The sequence below is a fragment of the Fusarium fujikuroi genome, chromosome FFUJ_chr01, assembly GCF_900079805.1.
Source record: "Fusarium fujikuroi IMI 58289 draft genome, chromosome FFUJ_chr01".
Taxonomy (NCBI): Eukaryota; Fungi; Ascomycota; class Sordariomycetes; order Hypocreales; family Nectriaceae; genus Fusarium; species Fusarium fujikuroi.
This window is the reverse complement of record NC_036622.1, coordinates 2,995,270-3,011,947: the sequence shown is the minus strand read 5'-3', so window position 1 is coordinate 3,011,947 and position 16,678 is coordinate 2,995,270. Positions and strand designations below refer to the sequence as shown.

General features: G+C 50.2%; 8 protein-coding genes; 6 read left to right on the top strand and 2 right to left on the bottom strand.

The window, feature by feature from the left end:
* Positions 1-202: 202 nt before the first annotated feature.
* Positions 203-1,583, top strand: FFUJ_01174 (related to proline-rich protein verprolin; the record flags this gene model as incomplete). XM_023581673.1 has 2 exons in its annotated part: positions 203-328; positions 399-1,583. 2 exons carry the CDS (start codon positions 203-205, stop codon positions 1,581-1,583), a joined length of 1,311 nt encoding a protein of 436 aa, XP_023424369.1.
* Positions 1,584-1,874: 291 nt separating this feature from the next.
* On the bottom strand, positions 1,875-2,516 carry FFUJ_01175 (related to mitochondrial ribosomal protein L37p; the record flags this gene model as incomplete). XM_023581661.1 has 2 exons in its annotated part: positions 1,875-2,131; positions 2,189-2,516. The coding sequence occupies 2 exons, from the start codon at positions 2,514-2,516 to the stop codon at positions 1,875-1,877; spliced, it is 585 nt and encodes a 194-aa protein (XP_023424368.1).
* Positions 2,517-2,904: 388 nt separating this feature from the next.
* Positions 2,905-3,367, bottom strand: FFUJ_01176 (probable NADH-ubiquinone oxidoreductase 12 kDa subunit, mitochondrial precursor; the record flags this gene model as incomplete). XM_023581650.1 has 2 exons in its annotated part: positions 2,905-3,062; positions 3,142-3,367. The coding sequence occupies 2 exons, from the start codon at positions 3,365-3,367 to the stop codon at positions 2,905-2,907; spliced, it is 384 nt and encodes a 127-aa protein (XP_023424367.1).
* Positions 3,368-3,796: 429 nt separating this feature from the next.
* On the top strand, positions 3,797-5,426 carry FFUJ_01177 (probable cutinase negative acting protein; the record flags this gene model as incomplete). XM_023581639.1 has 3 exons in its annotated part: positions 3,797-4,366; positions 4,423-5,027; positions 5,081-5,426. The coding sequence occupies 3 exons, from the start codon at positions 3,797-3,799 to the stop codon at positions 5,424-5,426; spliced, it is 1,521 nt and encodes a 506-aa protein (XP_023424366.1).
* Positions 5,427-7,646: 2,220 nt separating this feature from the next.
* FFUJ_01178 (uncharacterized protein) lies at positions 7,647-8,882 on the top strand (the record flags this gene model as incomplete). XM_023581628.1 has 2 exons in its annotated part: positions 7,647-7,704; positions 7,759-8,882. The coding sequence occupies 2 exons, from the start codon at positions 7,647-7,649 to the stop codon at positions 8,880-8,882; spliced, it is 1,182 nt and encodes a 393-aa protein (XP_023424365.1).
* A 2,495-nt stretch (positions 8,883-11,377) lies between these two features.
* On the top strand, positions 11,378-13,119 carry FFUJ_01179 (probable cytochrome P450 51 (eburicol 14 alpha-demethylase); the record flags this gene model as incomplete). XM_023581617.1 has 3 exons in its annotated part: positions 11,378-11,626; positions 11,729-11,926; positions 11,983-13,119. The coding sequence occupies 3 exons, from the start codon at positions 11,378-11,380 to the stop codon at positions 13,117-13,119; spliced, it is 1,584 nt and encodes a 527-aa protein (XP_023424364.1).
* A 561-nt stretch (positions 13,120-13,680) lies between these two features.
* On the top strand, positions 13,681-14,622 carry FFUJ_01180 (uncharacterized protein; the record flags this gene model as incomplete). Its single annotated transcript, XM_023581606.1, has 1 exon — positions 13,681-14,622. One exon carries the CDS (start codon positions 13,681-13,683, stop codon positions 14,620-14,622), a length of 942 nt encoding a protein of 313 aa, XP_023424363.1.
* Positions 14,623-15,373: 751 nt separating this feature from the next.
* On the top strand, positions 15,374-16,412 carry FFUJ_01181 (uncharacterized protein; the record flags this gene model as incomplete). XM_023581595.1 has 2 exons in its annotated part: positions 15,374-16,019; positions 16,075-16,412. 2 exons carry the CDS (start codon positions 15,374-15,376, stop codon positions 16,410-16,412), a joined length of 984 nt encoding a protein of 327 aa, XP_023424362.1.
* Positions 16,413-16,678: the final 266 nt, after the last annotated feature.

Below are 16,678 nucleotides of genomic sequence, written 5' to 3'. Positions count from 1 at the left end.
AACCTTGACCTTTATATAACCACTCCTTGGCTGGTCTTCACATTCACTGTTGCCTCCCCAGGCTGTGTCGTAGGACTTGTATATAAGCTCAAGGTCGGGACCCCACTATCCAAGTCCGAAGACCCCGACTATCTCTTATTCTCTCGCCAAACAACCTCAACCACCCCATCCCACGCAGTTCAGGACATAGAACGACTCCGTGATGCCTCCTCCACCACCACCTCCTCCTCCGCCGCCGCCGCCTGGTGCCATGGGTGGTCCTCCTCCGCCGCCTCCACCTCCTCCAGGAGGTCTTCCTGCCCGTCCGCCTGCTGGGGCTGGCAACAGAGTATGTTCATTTACTGCATACCTTCGTCCGTCGCTATAGTTAGCTTGACCAGAATCTGACAACTCTCCAGGGCGCACTTCTGTCAGATATCCACAAAGGCAAAGCTCTCAAGAAAGCTGTTACCAATGACCGTTCAGCACCTCAAGTTGCAAATACATCAAATTCGTCGGCACCTCTGCCTGTTGGCGGCGCACCTCCTGTCCCCGGCTTGGGTGGTGCTCCTAAGCCCCCAGGAGGCCTAGCACCACCGGTCCCAGGAGGACGAGCGAGGAGTAATAGTGATCAAGGATCTCGCGATTCGACGGCAGGCATTGATGCCGCGCCGCAGCTGGGTGGTCTTTTCGCTGGTGGAATGCCCAAGTTGAAAAAGAGCAGGGGAGGCATTGACACTGGCGCAAATGCCGATTCTTCATATCGATCGGATCCTGAATCTACTACCTCAGCACCCAAACCTCCAGCCGGCTCCGCACCAAGGCCTCCGTCAGCAGTTGCGCCAGCAATCCCTGGGCGAGGGCCTCCAGTACCGCCTCCGGGAGGAGCAGCAAACTTGAGAAAGACGACACCAGTGGGATCCAAGCCTCCCCCTCCTCCTATAGGAAAGAAGCCGCCTCCCCTGCCGACGTCAAGAAAGCCTTCGTCAATGTCTCTGCCACCATCCGCGCCCTCACCATCTTCAGCGCCTCCTGCACCACCGCCTCCTCCACCTCCTCCATCTAACAGTGCATCGGCTCCTGCCGCTCCTCCTCCTCCTCCGCCTTCTGCGGCACCTCCTCTGCCGAGTCAGTCGCCGGCTTCACGATCTTCAATACCGCCTCCTCCGCCTCCTCCACCTGCAGCATCACATTCGACGCCATCACTTGCTGCAGTAGCTGCCATTCGCGCCGCTGGTCAAGCATCTCCAAGCGCGGCGCCACCTCCTCCCCCACCTCCACCTTCTGGATCAGTACCAGCACCTCCGAGCGCACCTTCGCCCCCGCCACCAACGACACGTTCTCGAGGCTCATCCCTTCGTCAGTCCATGTTGGATCCAAGTATGTTCACTTTGACAGCCAATGGAGCAAAATCCCCAAGCCCGAAGCACTCGCCAGCACAAACGCCCGGTGTTGGTGGTGGGGCCCGTATTGTGATCAACGACTCTAGGTGGCAGTTCAAGGATGAAGGTTTGTTCCCGAAACCCAGGGACTTTGTAGGTGGAACAAGAAAATATAGGGCAGGACGAGGCAGCAGTGTACCGCTGGATTTGAGTGCTCTGTGAGTATCATACACCTTAGTCCCATAGAGCTGTACTCTCTCAAACAGTTTGATGATCAAACTATGCTATTCATGATGAGATGAGCATCATGCGATTGTTAAACAGATAGAATATTCGAGACAAATATGAATCAACATATCACACAGTATGAAGTAGTCAAGGAGATTTGGTGTTTATCGTGAGATAATGCTGATCATGAGTTGAATCGATTGAATCATTTCTTCATGCCGCGGTATGGTACAGTCGAGTTGCATACTCTCAAGTGGTGTACATATATAGATAACCGTCTCAAATTTACATAGACTTGAGGTAGTTGGTTTCCTTGATCTTGGCCCTTCTCTCCTTTCGCATCGCCTTCTTAAGCTCCTCTCGCTTTTGTGCGGCCTCAATGTTATGCTCAACCCCTCGATTCTCCTCTCCGAGGATATTAATAGACTGGCGTTGAAGAGGAATCTTAGGAGCCAGAGCCTCGAGATTGCCCTCAGCCAACAGCTTGGCCTCGAGGGTCTTTTGACGCTTGGCTGCCAGTTTTCTTTGCTTCTTCGACTTGGCTTTAGTGTCGTTAGTGATGTCTTGCCTTGCGGTACGATATCAGGTATAAAACATACAGAATTCGTCACCAGCATCGGCATCCGCCGAATCGGCACTCTTCTTCAAGACTTCCAGGCAAGACCACAACCATTCTGGGTATTCGTCATCATTCTTTGCGACAGGGTCTTGTCCACCCTTGGTATAGTTTAAGCCATTAAGAACAGTTCCAGGGGCACATGATGATCGTGCAGCAGGGACATCCTTCTGTGCCTCACCGGGCGCTGTAACAGGAGTCGAAAGTTGAGGTTCTGCGGAACGAAAATTCGTCGTTGTCGAAAACTGTCGAAGAATCGGCTGCGAGCGCCGCAAGGAGGTGGCGCGTAGACAACGAGCGCAGAACATCATGATTGCTGGTGGTGGGTTGGTGGGAGATGAAGTGTGACAAGGCTTGAAGTTCTGGAGAATTTTTGGACGACCAATTGGTGGAGAGCCAATGAGAGGTGACGGAAGATGTAAAATGTCAGCCTTGCGCCCAATTGGAAGCCTCCAAAATGTTGAACTACAATTAATATGCATTGGCTCTCACAGGTACAACTGTGTAGTTTCCTTATGGTTTCTTTTGATTCGTTTCTTCCTGATATATACAATTCATACAAGGTCAGATGATTGCTTCACCCTTTTTTTTGGTGAGCCGAGACACTCAAATCATGATATCTAGACCATAATTCCCTCTCATCCAAACATCACATCCATGCAATTCCTTCCCAACTCAGATTCTGGTTTAATTAAAGGCTTACGATGAGAATCGGCCGTGGTTGAGCTTGGCAATCTTGTCGCTAGTGTGAACTTTGGCAGCGAGATCAAGCTCTTGATCCTTCTGGTCGACATAGTTTTGTTGCAGGAACTTGGTGCCCTTGATCTTGTTCGTCTTCAACAATTGCAAATATCTCTCTAGTCTCCAAAGTCAGTAGACGCTCAAAGCGTGCTCTCGGCAGCCCTGGGGGAAAGCTCCACGTCAAAACAAACTGACCTCGGAGGTGGCCGCAGTTCTCCAAGTGGTTGACACCCTCTCGAACGTAGCACTTGTTGAGCTCCTCTCCAACAAGACGAGTCATCATGGCCCCAACCCATTGCTCTCGGATGAGGGAATCCTCGGCAGCCTTAAAGGCTTTAGTATCATCGTAATCGACGCCATTGAATGTAGGAGGAACGGTGGGCTTCTGAGCCTTAAATTGCTCGGACTCGGGAGTAGGCATGGTGAATCTGAGGTTGCCTTTTTGGCTTATGAGTAGATTATAGAATTGTAGCGAAGGACAGCGCGCAAGGCTGACAATGGGACTCAGTCGATATCGGCAACTTGGGATGTCCGAGTAGCTTGAAGCTCAACCTAGGTGAATTGAATGTCCAATAATAAGCGACCTGATTTCTCAGGCAAGATCAGACCCACAAGCCCATCGACCACCTTCCCTGTCAGTTCAAAGATCCTCACCGCCCTCATGAGCCCCACCATTTTGACGGCAGGAAAAAAAAAAGTGAGAAAAAAAAAGTAGAGTCCAACCACCAGCTTAAAAGTCTGCTTTCTACATCCGCCCTCTTCCCATTTTCTTCCTACTCATTCTCCCCCGACTAGACATTCATCTTTCCCTACCACCTCTTACCCCCTTCTACCTTAATACATAATCACAATGGCTAAGACAAAGACAAAGGAGAGCAAGGCCAAGGTTGCTGAGCCTCTCAGCACCGTCAAGGCTGGAGGCATCACCAAGCCTTCCAAGTCCTCCAAGTCCAAGTCCAAGGAGCTTGCTAAGGCTGCTGCCAAGAAGGTCACCAAGGAGAAGGACACCAAGAAGAGCAAGAAGAAGGCCGAGCCCGAGTCTTCTTCCGAGTCTGAGTCTGAGTCTGAGTCTGAGTCTGAGAGCGAGTCTGAGGCTTCCGACTCCGACTCTTCTTCCTCTGAGGAGGAGAAGAAGGTTACTAAGAAGACTGTCACCAAGGCCAAGGCCAAGGCTGCTGAGTCTTCATCTGAATCTGAGTCCGACTCTGGCTCAGACTCCGACTCCGACAGCGAGTCTGAGGAGGAGAAGCCCAAGGCTAAGGCTACCAAGGTCAACGGTACTGCTAAGGCTGCCGCTCCCGCCAAGAAGGCTGAGTCTTCTGACTCATCTGACTCTGAGTCTGGCTCCGGTTCCGACTCTGACTCGGACTCCGACGATGAGAGTGAAGAGGAGAAGCCCAAGGCCAAGGCTGCCGAGAAGGTTCGTACACACAAACTCTATATACTGAAACTACTTCTTACTAACTCCATACATAGAAGGCCGATTCTTCTGACGACTCCGATTCCGACGATTCTGAGGATGACTCCGATGACAGTGACAGCAGCGACTCTGATGAGGCCGGCGCCAAAATTGAGAAGACCGAGGAGGCTCCTTCGAAGAAGCGCAAGGCTGAGGATGATGGCGATGCGGATGCCAAGAAGACAAAGACTGACGAGGCCACTACCCTCTTCGCCGGCAGCCTAAGCTGGTCCATCGACGACAATGCCCTCTACGAGGCTTTCAAGCACATCGAGGGTCTTGCCAACGCCCGCGTCATGACTGAGAAGGGTACTGGTCGCAGCCGTGGCTTCGGTTATGTTGACTTCAACGATGCTGCCTCTTGCACCAAGGCCTACGAGACCATGCAGGGTGTTGAACTTGAGGGCCGTGCCATCAACCTCGACTATGCCAACGCTCGTCCCGCTGATGCCAACCCTCAGTCTCGCGCTGCCGATCGTGCCCAGCGTCATGGTGACACTGTCAGTCCTGAGAGCGATACCCTCTTCGTCGGTAACCTTCCCTTCGATGTCGACCAGGACACCGTCCGTGAGTTCTTCAGCGATGTCGCTGAAGTTGCCAGCGTTCGCCTCCCCACCGACCCGTAAGTAGCAATATTCACTCTGCCTCTGCGTTCCTGTTACTAACTCTGAACAGTGATAGCGGTAACCTCAAGGGCTTCGGTTACGTCAGCTTCAACTCGGTCGAGGATGCCAAGCAGGTCTTCGAGGCCAAGAATGGTGCCCCTATTGGTAACGGACGTATGTCCCGTAGCGTCCGCCTGGACTATGCTAGCAGCAGACCTCAACAGGGCGGCGGCGGCGGCTTTGGTGGTGGTCGTGGAGGTGGTCGCGGTGGAGGTCGTGGTGGCTTTGGAGGCCGCGGAGGTGGTCGCGGTGGCGGTGGTGGTCGCGGCCGTGGTGGTGGCCGTGGTGGTAGCTTCGGCACTGGTGCTAACCGCACTCCTACCACTTTCTCTGGCTCCAAGATTTCTTTCGATTAAGCGTGGGTTGATGCACAACGGTTGCGAACTGAGGGCTTCTGGCGGGTTTACCAATAAGTGGGCTTTTGTGGGCTGTTGATTCAACACAAGACAAAACTCCATCATGGAGTAGTGGGCTTTGAGAATACGCATCACACGCGTAAAGCAGTTATAGACCTGGGGGCTATTACACTTGAGGGACCGTGGGCTCGTGGCATCTTCATAAAGCACCTTCCTGGTGTCTTTGGCTTCTTGATCAAGCCTTTCTTCAAGGCAGACACCACGTGGGCTTCTGAGGGATTTGTTAAACCACTGTTTGGGACGAGGCTCCCTCTGTCTTCCAGACATTGTGGAGTGGACCAAGTCGGTTCTCGCGAACGCTCTTGAGGGACCCTGGGGGCTTTTCGAAAAGATACGACCATGCCTATGCCTAACCTCAGAACCAGTTGACGACGATCTCCTGCCTTGACGACTAGACCATCTTGATTTCTTATACCATGTACACTGTTTCATCGTTTGATGTTGGTGAGTATACCACTGCCGTTATTCTTTCGATTTATGTAGCAACGGGATAGTCCACATCTCGATTCTAGGGGCGCAATAAAAGTTCAATTATGTTTGTCTCAATGACGTCCAGGGGTCTTTTCAAGAGTGAATGTATCTGCAGTATAAGGTATAGTAGCTTGAGTAGTGAGTCTTTTGCAGCGGTATCTTATGATATTGTCTTGGAGATCATGTGTTCTTTACATATGACACTCTGGACAAAACGCTCAGTTTAGGGGTATGAGTCCATCTTGGATCGAGTATAGCAGAGGGGCAGAAAGCTCATTCATAACATACTGCCTACGGCACTGTTGCAGAATTTCAGGATGCAGCTGTAGCCTATCAAAACGTGCAGGCCAAAAATTGATATGTGCAGCGTGTGATGGCTGTGTCACATAAGCCGCGAATCAGATGGACGGTGGGGACGGAGTGACCAGTCTCGAGATATACTACTTACGCGTGAGCATGCCAACATGGTGCTTGAACACTGACAATCCAGGCGCATTTGGTGGGAAAGATGGAAAGAACATGATGAAGGTCAGTCTTGAAAGTCAGCTGCTGGGTATGGTGAGGTGAGGTGTCAAGCTACAGTACCTACCTAGGTAGTAGGTAGTTGATATTCAGGTAACTACTACAGGTACTAACCATTCCCGGTTGATACACGATACTTTTAATCTAGGGCTCCAGTTTTGATATTATTCGAAAGCTACAGATAACGCAAACACATAAAGCATTGTAATAATTAACAAGGTCAGGTTTTGCTTGGCCCGGCTGCCGTGTTGTACTGAGGCGGTGGCTGGATGATCGTTGCGCCATCACTTTCAAGGTCGACAGGGAATAAATGGTCCAGGGTATTGTTCCATGATTCTTTGTTTCACGCATAATGCAGATCCATAAAAGTCGACAGGTCTATGAGCCCAGAGCTTAGTAAAAGGTCTTCAACTATCCACGTCGGCACAGTATATCATAAGAGGCATCGAAAGACTTTCCTTCATGACCGTAAAGTTAGTAGTGTTCCGTGCTGCGTGCTCAGATGTAGGTAACGCGGGGGCTGATGTACTGATACTCATAGAAAGGAGCTTCACCGCTCTCGCGACCACAGATATACAGTGTGCAACAAGAAGAGCGTCATCGTTCCAGCATTAGTACTGCTACACCAAATGGAGAACATGCCTGGCATATCGCTGTTTCATAAGTAGCTATCTACTAGTATGCGCCACGAGCCCGCACTGTCTCCCCACCCACATCACAAGTACCGTTACTTAGTCGTTATCACTGGGCAGCGAGACGTGCTCTCGTGCCTGTGACAAAGAAACAATCGTCCACTCCAGGCTCTTGACTGCACTTTACCAACGGTTCCCCCCAGCCCCGACTTCGCTGGCCAAGAACTCGCTACTTACCTAGGTACTTTCTATCTTTTTTATACCCTCACTTTGTACCTCATCTGTCTTTCTTGTGCTTCGCCATCTTTCAACTTTTCGGCCGCCTCCTGAATAACATCACCCCATAGCCAAGAGATAAGCGAAGTTGCACTGCTGATCTACGTAGCATATCGAGTCCCGTGCCTTCTTGTGCTCCGCCTCGGAACTTGAATACCGTACGTCCCAACAACTCAACTTTCAACAAACTTCGATCTTCTCAGCGCAAAGAGGAGGAACAATGGACGGAGAAGGAAACCAAAGTTGGCAAGGAAATAGGATGTCTCCAAATGGAGCGAGATCGAGTCCTGGGCTTCCCTCACAGAGACGTCACGATGGTAAGTGTCACCCCGTAGGTCAAACTGTCAAAACTTGTATGCTAACTTTTCTAGAATCTTGGGTAGAAGTAGCATCGCAACCCTCATCTTCTTCCCTATCCAGTATCGGTGATGAGATTGTTACTACCGGCCTGCGCGTCGGAAATCCATATGTGCGCCGACGACGATTACAGCAATCAGCACGATCGCTCCCTCAACAGCAGACTGCTATTCATAATGTGAACGCGGCCGATTTGAGTAGCCAAGAGGAATATGACGAGAGCGATAGTGAAGATGATCACCTTCTTACCAGCTCGACCGAGAACGCTCAGCGGTCCGAGGAGGAGGCGGATGTGGATTCAGAGGCCGAGTCGGATGGTGATAACGTCACCGCGCTCGGACGTGTGTCCGATCAACCTACAGAGCCTATCTTCCGACCTCAGCCAAACGCCTTCACTCATCCATCAACGCAACGAAGAGACTCGGCTCCAGCCATCCCAAGCGCTCCTCCTTCTCATCCTCATAATGGTCTTACACGGCCATCCTTCACCCAACGATCGCAGACACGGCCCCACCGTGCGGGCCCAAGCTTTATGTCCCCAGCTGTCCGTGAAGAGAACGACGCGGCCCTTCGTGCATCCCTCACTACTCTTCTTTCCTGCGCGCATGCTGCTAGGGGTCTGCCCAAGTCAAAGGATGAAGTAGAGGCCCAAAGGACCGCCAACGCAGGTGTAGGTCCCAACAGCCAACCCATGGAACTCCGATTTGTACCGGAGTCAGAGCTGTCAGCGGAGCCGAGACGAGCCCAACGACCCGCGGGGCCATCTCCACCCCGCAAACGGGGCTCTCCCGCAAGATCCCCTTCGCGAACCTCTGAAAGAGACAAGCACGGCTCCGGATCGCCGACGGCCCCGCGGGCTACTAAGAAAAAGAAGGTTGCCCAGATGGAAGAGCCAACCAGCATCTCACCAACCCTTCTCACATGGGTTGTCAGCGCCGGAGTTGTCGTGCTTGTATCTGTGGTGGGGTTTGGTGCTGGCTATGTTATCGGTCGTGAGGTCGGCAAGCAAGAGGCGCTGGCTGCCAGCGTTGCAAGCGTCAACGAAACAGCATCCTGCGGTCAGGAAGTAATTCGATCTTCGGGCAGTGGACTTCGTAAACTTCGATGGGGTGCTGTCGGAAAGAGCATCGTTGCTTAGAAGACACGATTCTCTAAGCGTCTTCTGTCGTTTCGATGATAAGTGCAGACGATACATCACGAGGGTTGCGAGATTTTTTGGGAGTCGGAGTTTGTAAGACGGCCTTGACGGTTATAGTTGCGACACAAGGAACGCGGCGGACCTAACAAGACAACGTCCGCGTTTATGTTACCTGACGGCTCACTATATGTAGGCGGATTTCGAGCATTGATGCAATTTGTTGCGTGCATTTATGGGGATACATGAAGAATTTGGCATGCCTTTTACTGACTCACATATTTTATTGCTTGGCGAGTCTGCGTTTGCTCTTGGTAGATACTCTGATACTCTGATTACAGGCGTCGGTAATATTCCCCTCATGATTTTCACGATTCATAGTTTAGGGCACAGGAATAAAAAATAGTTATACACATGCTCTTTTGAATCATAAGTCGGACTCCCCAGGAAGAGCCTCGACTATATACAGCACAGTATTGTTGACCACCATATAGTCAGAATTTGTCGGTCAAACCCGCCGTCTTGTTAGCCTCGTGGACAGTCCAACTAGTTCACGATAACAGAAATATATATGAGCGTCTCATGGACTTCTCTTACAGCGATAAGAACAGGCTCAGTGACAGACGAGGTTAGCCTTCAAGGCGCAACAAACCCTATCGGACTGATAGTTCACTGTTGTACTGACAATGCCCTGACATGGCAGTCATTTCACGTCTTCTGAATTGCTTGAGCATTTTTGATACTTATGAGACTTGTGGGTTCGCAACTGGCATCGGGGGATGCCATGTAGTCTGCAACGCCATCGACAGAGGAAAATGCCAAAATATCCTCAAACCCGCTGTTATCCTCAGATGCCGGTCCTTCTCACAGCCCTCGCCCGGGTCGTAACGTCAGTTCGGCGCCGGCCGGGACAAATAGGCCCCCGGTGATTGGGACTATTCTTGACCGTTCCGTCTCGCGAATACGGAAGGGAGTCGGGCGATGTTTTACGTCTTCATACAAGATGAGCCCCGCGAGCGTCAGCCCATCTTAAGCGGGGCATCATAGGCGATGGTTTCTGTGATCGGGGTGATCCGGGGTTGGGAACAAACATGATATGTTTTTTTAATTGTTAATTGCGGCGGCTTCAGGGGTAGCTTCTGAATATTTGATAGCATTTCCGGTGGTATTGTAGTCTCGAAAATTGTAAAACAAACGTTTACTATCATAACAGTCTTAGAAGTGGCCCTTGAATTGAGCAACCTTTTCAAATCAATGGTCATCTGTGCTTCCAATTGAGGTCATGAAACATGCAGTACTTTGTGAGCTCTTCCAAAAAAATGAATCATATTCTACTGTTGCAAGAATTCCATCAACCATTAGGTAGCAGGTCAACATGTGAATACTGATAAATCCCTTGATCCGTATTTTATCATCCTGGACACGTCAAAAGCCATTGACCAATAAACAATATGGTCTTATTCATCGAGGACCCTGAAAATGATTCGAGAATCGTCACATTAATAGCCGTTTAGTTCACGGCTGATCAAGAGTCGGGTTCTTATTCGGACCATAGCAATGAAGCCAATCAGAAACTCCGTGATCCAACTCATCAGACCATTTTAAGAGTTCAGTCTTTCAACAAGGGGCAGAGAAGGAAGGGCCGCAAAGTGAGGTGAATTATGAACACTACTAGGTTAGTAGGTAGGAGGGAGAAAATAACATTTTCTACATCGAAACCTCATGTGACAATGGTGTTTGACCGTTGTTACCTTAAGCTCTATTGTCGAAAGGAGGATAAAAATACAGATTGAGGGCTTAAACTCACTAGATCTGACCTCTGGTCAAATCCATTATACTTGGCAAAGCCTGCGATCAGTTGTACTAACCTAGGGGCATCTACAGAATGTACATACATATTAGGCACTACGTAAGCAATCAATGCAAACAAGTAAATACTTCTATTGGCGGGCAGATAAGAATGCGAAAAAGGAGGGATGGAGGGGCTCAAGATCTGGCACCACAAAGTGTATGCGAATACGAATCCGCATTCCTGAACCAATCATATCACACCCTTTCGTGATGGGACGGCATGACGCCCCATTATTTTCAGGAACCGTCCACATCAGGTTCCGTTTTACAGGGCAGCAGGAGTGCTGTAAACTATGAACCACACAGGGGGCGAGGCAATTCTACGGGCTTAATTTCGAGAGAGCGCAGGCGGTGTACCGTGCTGTTGGCTGTTTTTGCCCGGCAGGTGTGTGGGGTCTCTTCTACCTGCTAAGACACCCCGGTCCGAAAAAAAGACGTCGGGGTCTGTCGCAATTACATATCAGTTAATCTCCTTCGCCATCATTCCCTTTCATTTTCCTGTCAGTCTCTACTTTCTACAGACTCGCCATTGGGAATTCTTGTGCTTCCTGGCGCCGTGGATAATACTTTCTTCTTTACTTCTTTCCAGTGATTCCATCCTTCGAAACGGAACGAAAACCCTAGTGTCCTCCTTATAAAACCCAATCATGGGTCTCCTCCAAGAACTTGCGAGCCACCCGCTCGCACAACAATATCAGGAGCTTCCTCTGGCCCAGCAGATTGGAATTGGCTTCGGAGCATTCATAGTTCTCTCTGTCGTCCTCAATGTACTCAACCAGCTATTCTTCAAGAACCGCAATGAACCACCCCTGGTCTTCCACTGGTTCCCCTTCGTTGGAAGCACTATCACATACGGAATGGACCCCCCTAAGTTCTTCAGGGAGAACCGCGCCAAGGTACGTTTAACAAGCCCAAAAATTCCAGGATTGGAGACGAATCTTGGACGGACGCACAAGGCGCCAGAAAACCTGCATGACCAAACGCTGACTATGCGCTAGCATGGTGATGTCTTCACCTTTGTCCTCCTTGGAAAGAAAACCACTGTCGCTGTTGGCCCCACTGGAAACGACTTCATCCTCAACGGAAAGCTCAAGGATGTCTCTGCTGAGGAGATTTACACGGTTCTCACTACTCCTGTATTCGGCAAGGATGTCGTGTACGATTGCCCCAATGCTAAACTCATGGAGCAGAAGAAGGTTAGAAACGACAATCTGATCCTTGCGTAGCAACATGCTGATAGAAATGCCTTTAGTTCATGAAAATCGCCCTCACGACCGAAGCCTTCCGATCATATGTGCCTATTATCTCCGCCGAGGTTCGCGATTACTTCAAGAAGAGCCCCGATTTCAAGGGCAAGTCCGGTATTGTCGACATTCCCAAGAAAATGGCCGAGATCACTATCTTCACTGCCTCTCATGCCCTCCAGGGCAGCGTCATTCGTAACAAGTTTGACGAGTCTCTGGCCGCTCTCTACCACGATCTCGATATGGGTTTCACTCCCATTAACTTTATGCTTCACTGGGCTCCTCTTCCCTGGAACCGCAAGCGCGACCACGCTCAGCGCACTGTTGCCAAGATTTATATGGACACCATTAAGGAGCGACGCGCTAAGGATAACGACGACACCGAGCACGATATGATGAAGCATCTCATGAACTCTACTTACAAGAACGGCACCCCTGTCCCTGATCATGAGGTCGCCCATATGATGATTGCTCTCCTCATGGCTGGCCAGCACTCTTCTTCTTCTACCAGCTCTTGGATCATGCTCCGTCTCGCTCAGTACCCTCACATCATGGAGGAGCTGTACCAGGAGCAGGTCAGAGAACTCGGTGCTGATTTGCCTCCCTTGACTTACGACGACCTTGCCAAGCTGCCCCTCAACCAGGCCATTATCAAGGAGACCCTCCGCCTTCACGCTCCTATCCACTCTATCATGCGCGCCGTCAAGTCTCCCATGCCTGTCCCTGGAACCAAGTACACCATCCCGACCTCGCACACTCTTCTCGCCGCTCCTGGTGTCAGCGCTACTGACTCGGCCTACTTCCCCAACCCCGATGAGTGGGATCCTCACCGATGGGAGGCCGATTCTCCCAACTTCCCTAGAATGGCTACCCGTGGCGATGACGAAGAGAAGATCGACTATGGCTACGGTCTTGTCAGCAAGGGTTCCGCCTCTCCTTACCTGCCCTTTGGTGCTGGTCGCCACCGATGCATTGGCGAGCACTTTGCTAACGCCCAACTTCAGACAATTGTTGCTGAGGTTGTGCGTGAGTTCAAGTTCCGTAATGTGGATGGCGGCAACACCCTAATCGACACCGACTACGCCTCGCTTTTCTCGCGACCCCTGGAGCCCGCCAACATTCACTGGGAAAGACGCCAGCAGTAGGTTTGGTCCGAAAGAATGATAAGACAACACGAAGTAAGTTGTATATATGCGGCAAACGCAATGGGCATGCTCGGGAGTTGAGTGCTTTGTAATGGCTGGGCTGGTTTTTCCAAAAAAGAAGTTAATTATCATGCCATGCCAGCAAAGATCTGGCGATAGAATCTATAAAATTTTAATTAGCAACGATTAAATTATGAATCAATACAGTTTTCTGCATCCTTTCCCCTGACTGTAATGATCTGATGGCCAGGTGAGTCGATCTCATGGGGGCATACCAAGTCTGAAGTTGGCAATTGGACCCCACCAAGCTGAGCGCCATCCATGACGACTGTGCTGCTTTCATACGAGTCTCACCAGTCTCAGTCTGAGAGGTAGCTTTGTTATTCTGCGAGGAGACTGGCGACACGTCTTTCACCAGCATTATCATCAGCTCTGTTGCTGCTCTTTAATTTATTTTATAACGAAGATTCGACCTGTTCACCTGGGAAGCAATTGTTTATCAATACCACTTACATCTGTACTCTTGACCAAAGCCAGAGACCAGCACCTCATCCAGACATCATGAACGAGTCATATGGCCCTCTTGTCCGCCTATGGGGCATACGACCTTCTAAACTTCCATATGCAGGGGCACAACCAGAAGAACTCAAGGTTCTTCTCTCCTCAGTTATCCTTGAAGCCTTGCCTTTTCTAAACTCCGTCCCTTCCGAGATCCCTTCCGTGGAGCCTGCCACTGAACTCCAGTCCACAAGTGATCTCTGGAAACACAAGACAGTCAAAACATACGACGGATCTGCCGCTTCTGTTCATGTATTCGAGCGTACTGTTGATGCTGAGACTCTTGGGGTTGTCGCTCAGAAGAACCCTGGCCTTGGGATACCACCTGATAAAGCGCAGTCAGAGCTTTGGGCGCTTCGACGGAGTACTCACGAAGCAAAGAAAGAGAAGGGCACGGCAGATTGGGATGAGTTTCTGAGATGTTTCAAGGAGAAGCATGGTGAGGCGGAGAAGACCTTTACGCCAAGCGTGGTGAGTTTCAAGCGACTACAGGAATGGGATTGCTCAGGCATTGAGATTCAGCTGAACGGCGAAACTTGGTTTAATTGGACACTGCGTCATGAAGAGTCTGTCCATGACCTTCCTGGGCCGTTGTCAAAGCGTGTCTTTCCTGTCCTACAAGCCACAGCTGCTGTTCGTGGACGCAAGGAGTTCCTTGTTGTTCAAATCGCGATCCGGGCCGGTGACGACGCAACAAACGTGTCCAAGCACGATGGCCCAATTCGGGCGGCTTACACAAGTGTTGAGAGGGTAAGAGAATTAGGCGATGGAAGCTTGGAATGGGTGATGGGGACAGCATCTGATGCGAAAGGCTTGGTGCCTATGTGGGCGCAGAAGCTAGGTCTTTCTGGGGCGATAGCTAAGGATGTCGGTATGTTCATGGACTGGATTGGTAGGGAGAGATTGAAGGGGAAAGATGCTGAAGTTATTGGTGACCTTGAGTAATGAATGCCATGGTGCGAAGGAGCTTGGGTAATACAGCTGTTGGTCCTGCACGCGCGAGTGCATTCATGATTCTAGCAAGAAACGAGCTATATATTGCACGGCATTTACATACGCTCAAATTGTAAATTCTTCGAGTCAAGATCGAATATGTGTAATTGTTTCGCTGGGCTACAGGGTCCCATTTGCCACAAGCACACCTCAACGTTATAGAATGCGATGCTAAGTACATCCTATTACTTACTAACCTTACCTATCAGATGAAGTGGAAGATGATAGCTTTCGAGCTGTAAAGGCACCTTAGGGCGAATCTTTAAGATTCCTCAGTAGGTACCTAGGCAAGGTAAGATACGTGTTGTGCGTGATTCAGAAGCTTCTCTTCCATGCCTCCTGTACCTTTTTCTGAACCCTCTCCAAAGCTCGCCCCTTCCTTCCCTCCTTCACTCTTCGATAACAAATTTGGAGCACTTTCACTTAGAAGGAAACACTCAATACCTACCTCCCAGGTACCTTAGGTAGGCATTGGGCACCTTTCTACACCTAGGTACCTGCCTTGGGGAAGGTAAGGTAGATGGGAAAGCCAAACGACCTAATAGTTAGAATCTCATGGAGGCGACACGTCTCCTGCCCTCTTTTCCCTTCTATCACCACCGGCCCTTTATATTCTGATGAGCATCCTTCATCGATACCTGTCTCGCTTCTCTTCTCTTCTCTACCCAAAAAAAAAAAAAAAGGAACCTATTTTGCTTTCAACATGAGCCAGAACCGCCACCGATCAGCTCCTAAGGGAACTGGTGCACCTCTGTCGCCCCCTTCGAGTCAATCCTCGGCCAACTTTGCTCCAGCGTTCACTGTATCGAAACCCTTCCCTGATGTTGCGTATTCGTCCACTCAAACAACCCCAAACAGTCCAAAATGTGAAGAAAACCAACTCCTAAAACAAGCAGAGGCGCTCGCGAGTATGCATTTTGAACTCAACCTCCATACTGTCTTCTCGCTTGCCAGTCGACTCGAAAAAGAAGTCCAGCAGCTCGTTTTCCGCACCGCTGATGATCAAGAATTCAGACGCCAGAATGAAGAAAGAATGACGAAGATGATGATTGAGATCCAAACAGTCAAGGCTTACATGGCTCGCGTTGGGCATAACCATGAGCCTGCCACACGAGCGGACATCGAGAGGTTACAGCAGGCCATGAGTGATACTGCAATGGAGTGGAACAACCAACTGGAGGACGCAAGAACGAAAATAGATGAGATATCAGGTCGAATGATGAACGCCTCGCGACATGCAGGTTTTAGGGGCAATGAGCCTCCGACAAGCCCATCTCTGCTTGGAATAGAAACACGAGCAATGCGAAAGGCAAAAACGGATATCGCCTCAAGTGCCCACCATCAGCAGAGTAAGTCAATCTGGCCCAGGACGTTGAGATTTCCAAACACTAACTTATGACGAAGCCCCTCCGAGCTCGTCGACTCTAGAGTCTCGCGTTAACGATGCAATCAACTCGACGAAGCGCTGGAACCGCGAACACAAGACCACAAAAATGAGAGAGAGCCAGTTCATCATTAGCTACCTCAAGAAACAAGGGCAACGAGACCCGGTGCTTGCCAAGCTATTGCTCCAGGCGATTCGCGAGCGCGCATCCAACACAAAGACAAGAACTAGCAGAGCAAAGAAACCAAGTCTCGAGGAAACTTGCCGCAATACATCGTGGCAAGATGTGATAGACTCAGCAACAGAAGTTCTTGTGGTCAATAAAACACGGACCCTCCAATTTCTGAAGCAAGCTTGAGTGGACAGATTAAATAGAACATTGGTGTATTTTGACGGGAAGTAAGCGAATCACTGTCAAGACGGAGAAAAACATAGGTACATACAAAGACTGTTCATGTTTCCCATTTTCCAACAATGCCTGATACAGTATGTGGCCAGCGGGTAAAAGTGGACCTAGTCCATACCTAGATGCGCGCTGCGCGGCTCCTCCGTTTCAATTTCCTAACCGTACCTACCTCAACTTTAATAAAAGGACATTTCGCATCATCTCAGGCATCGACTTAA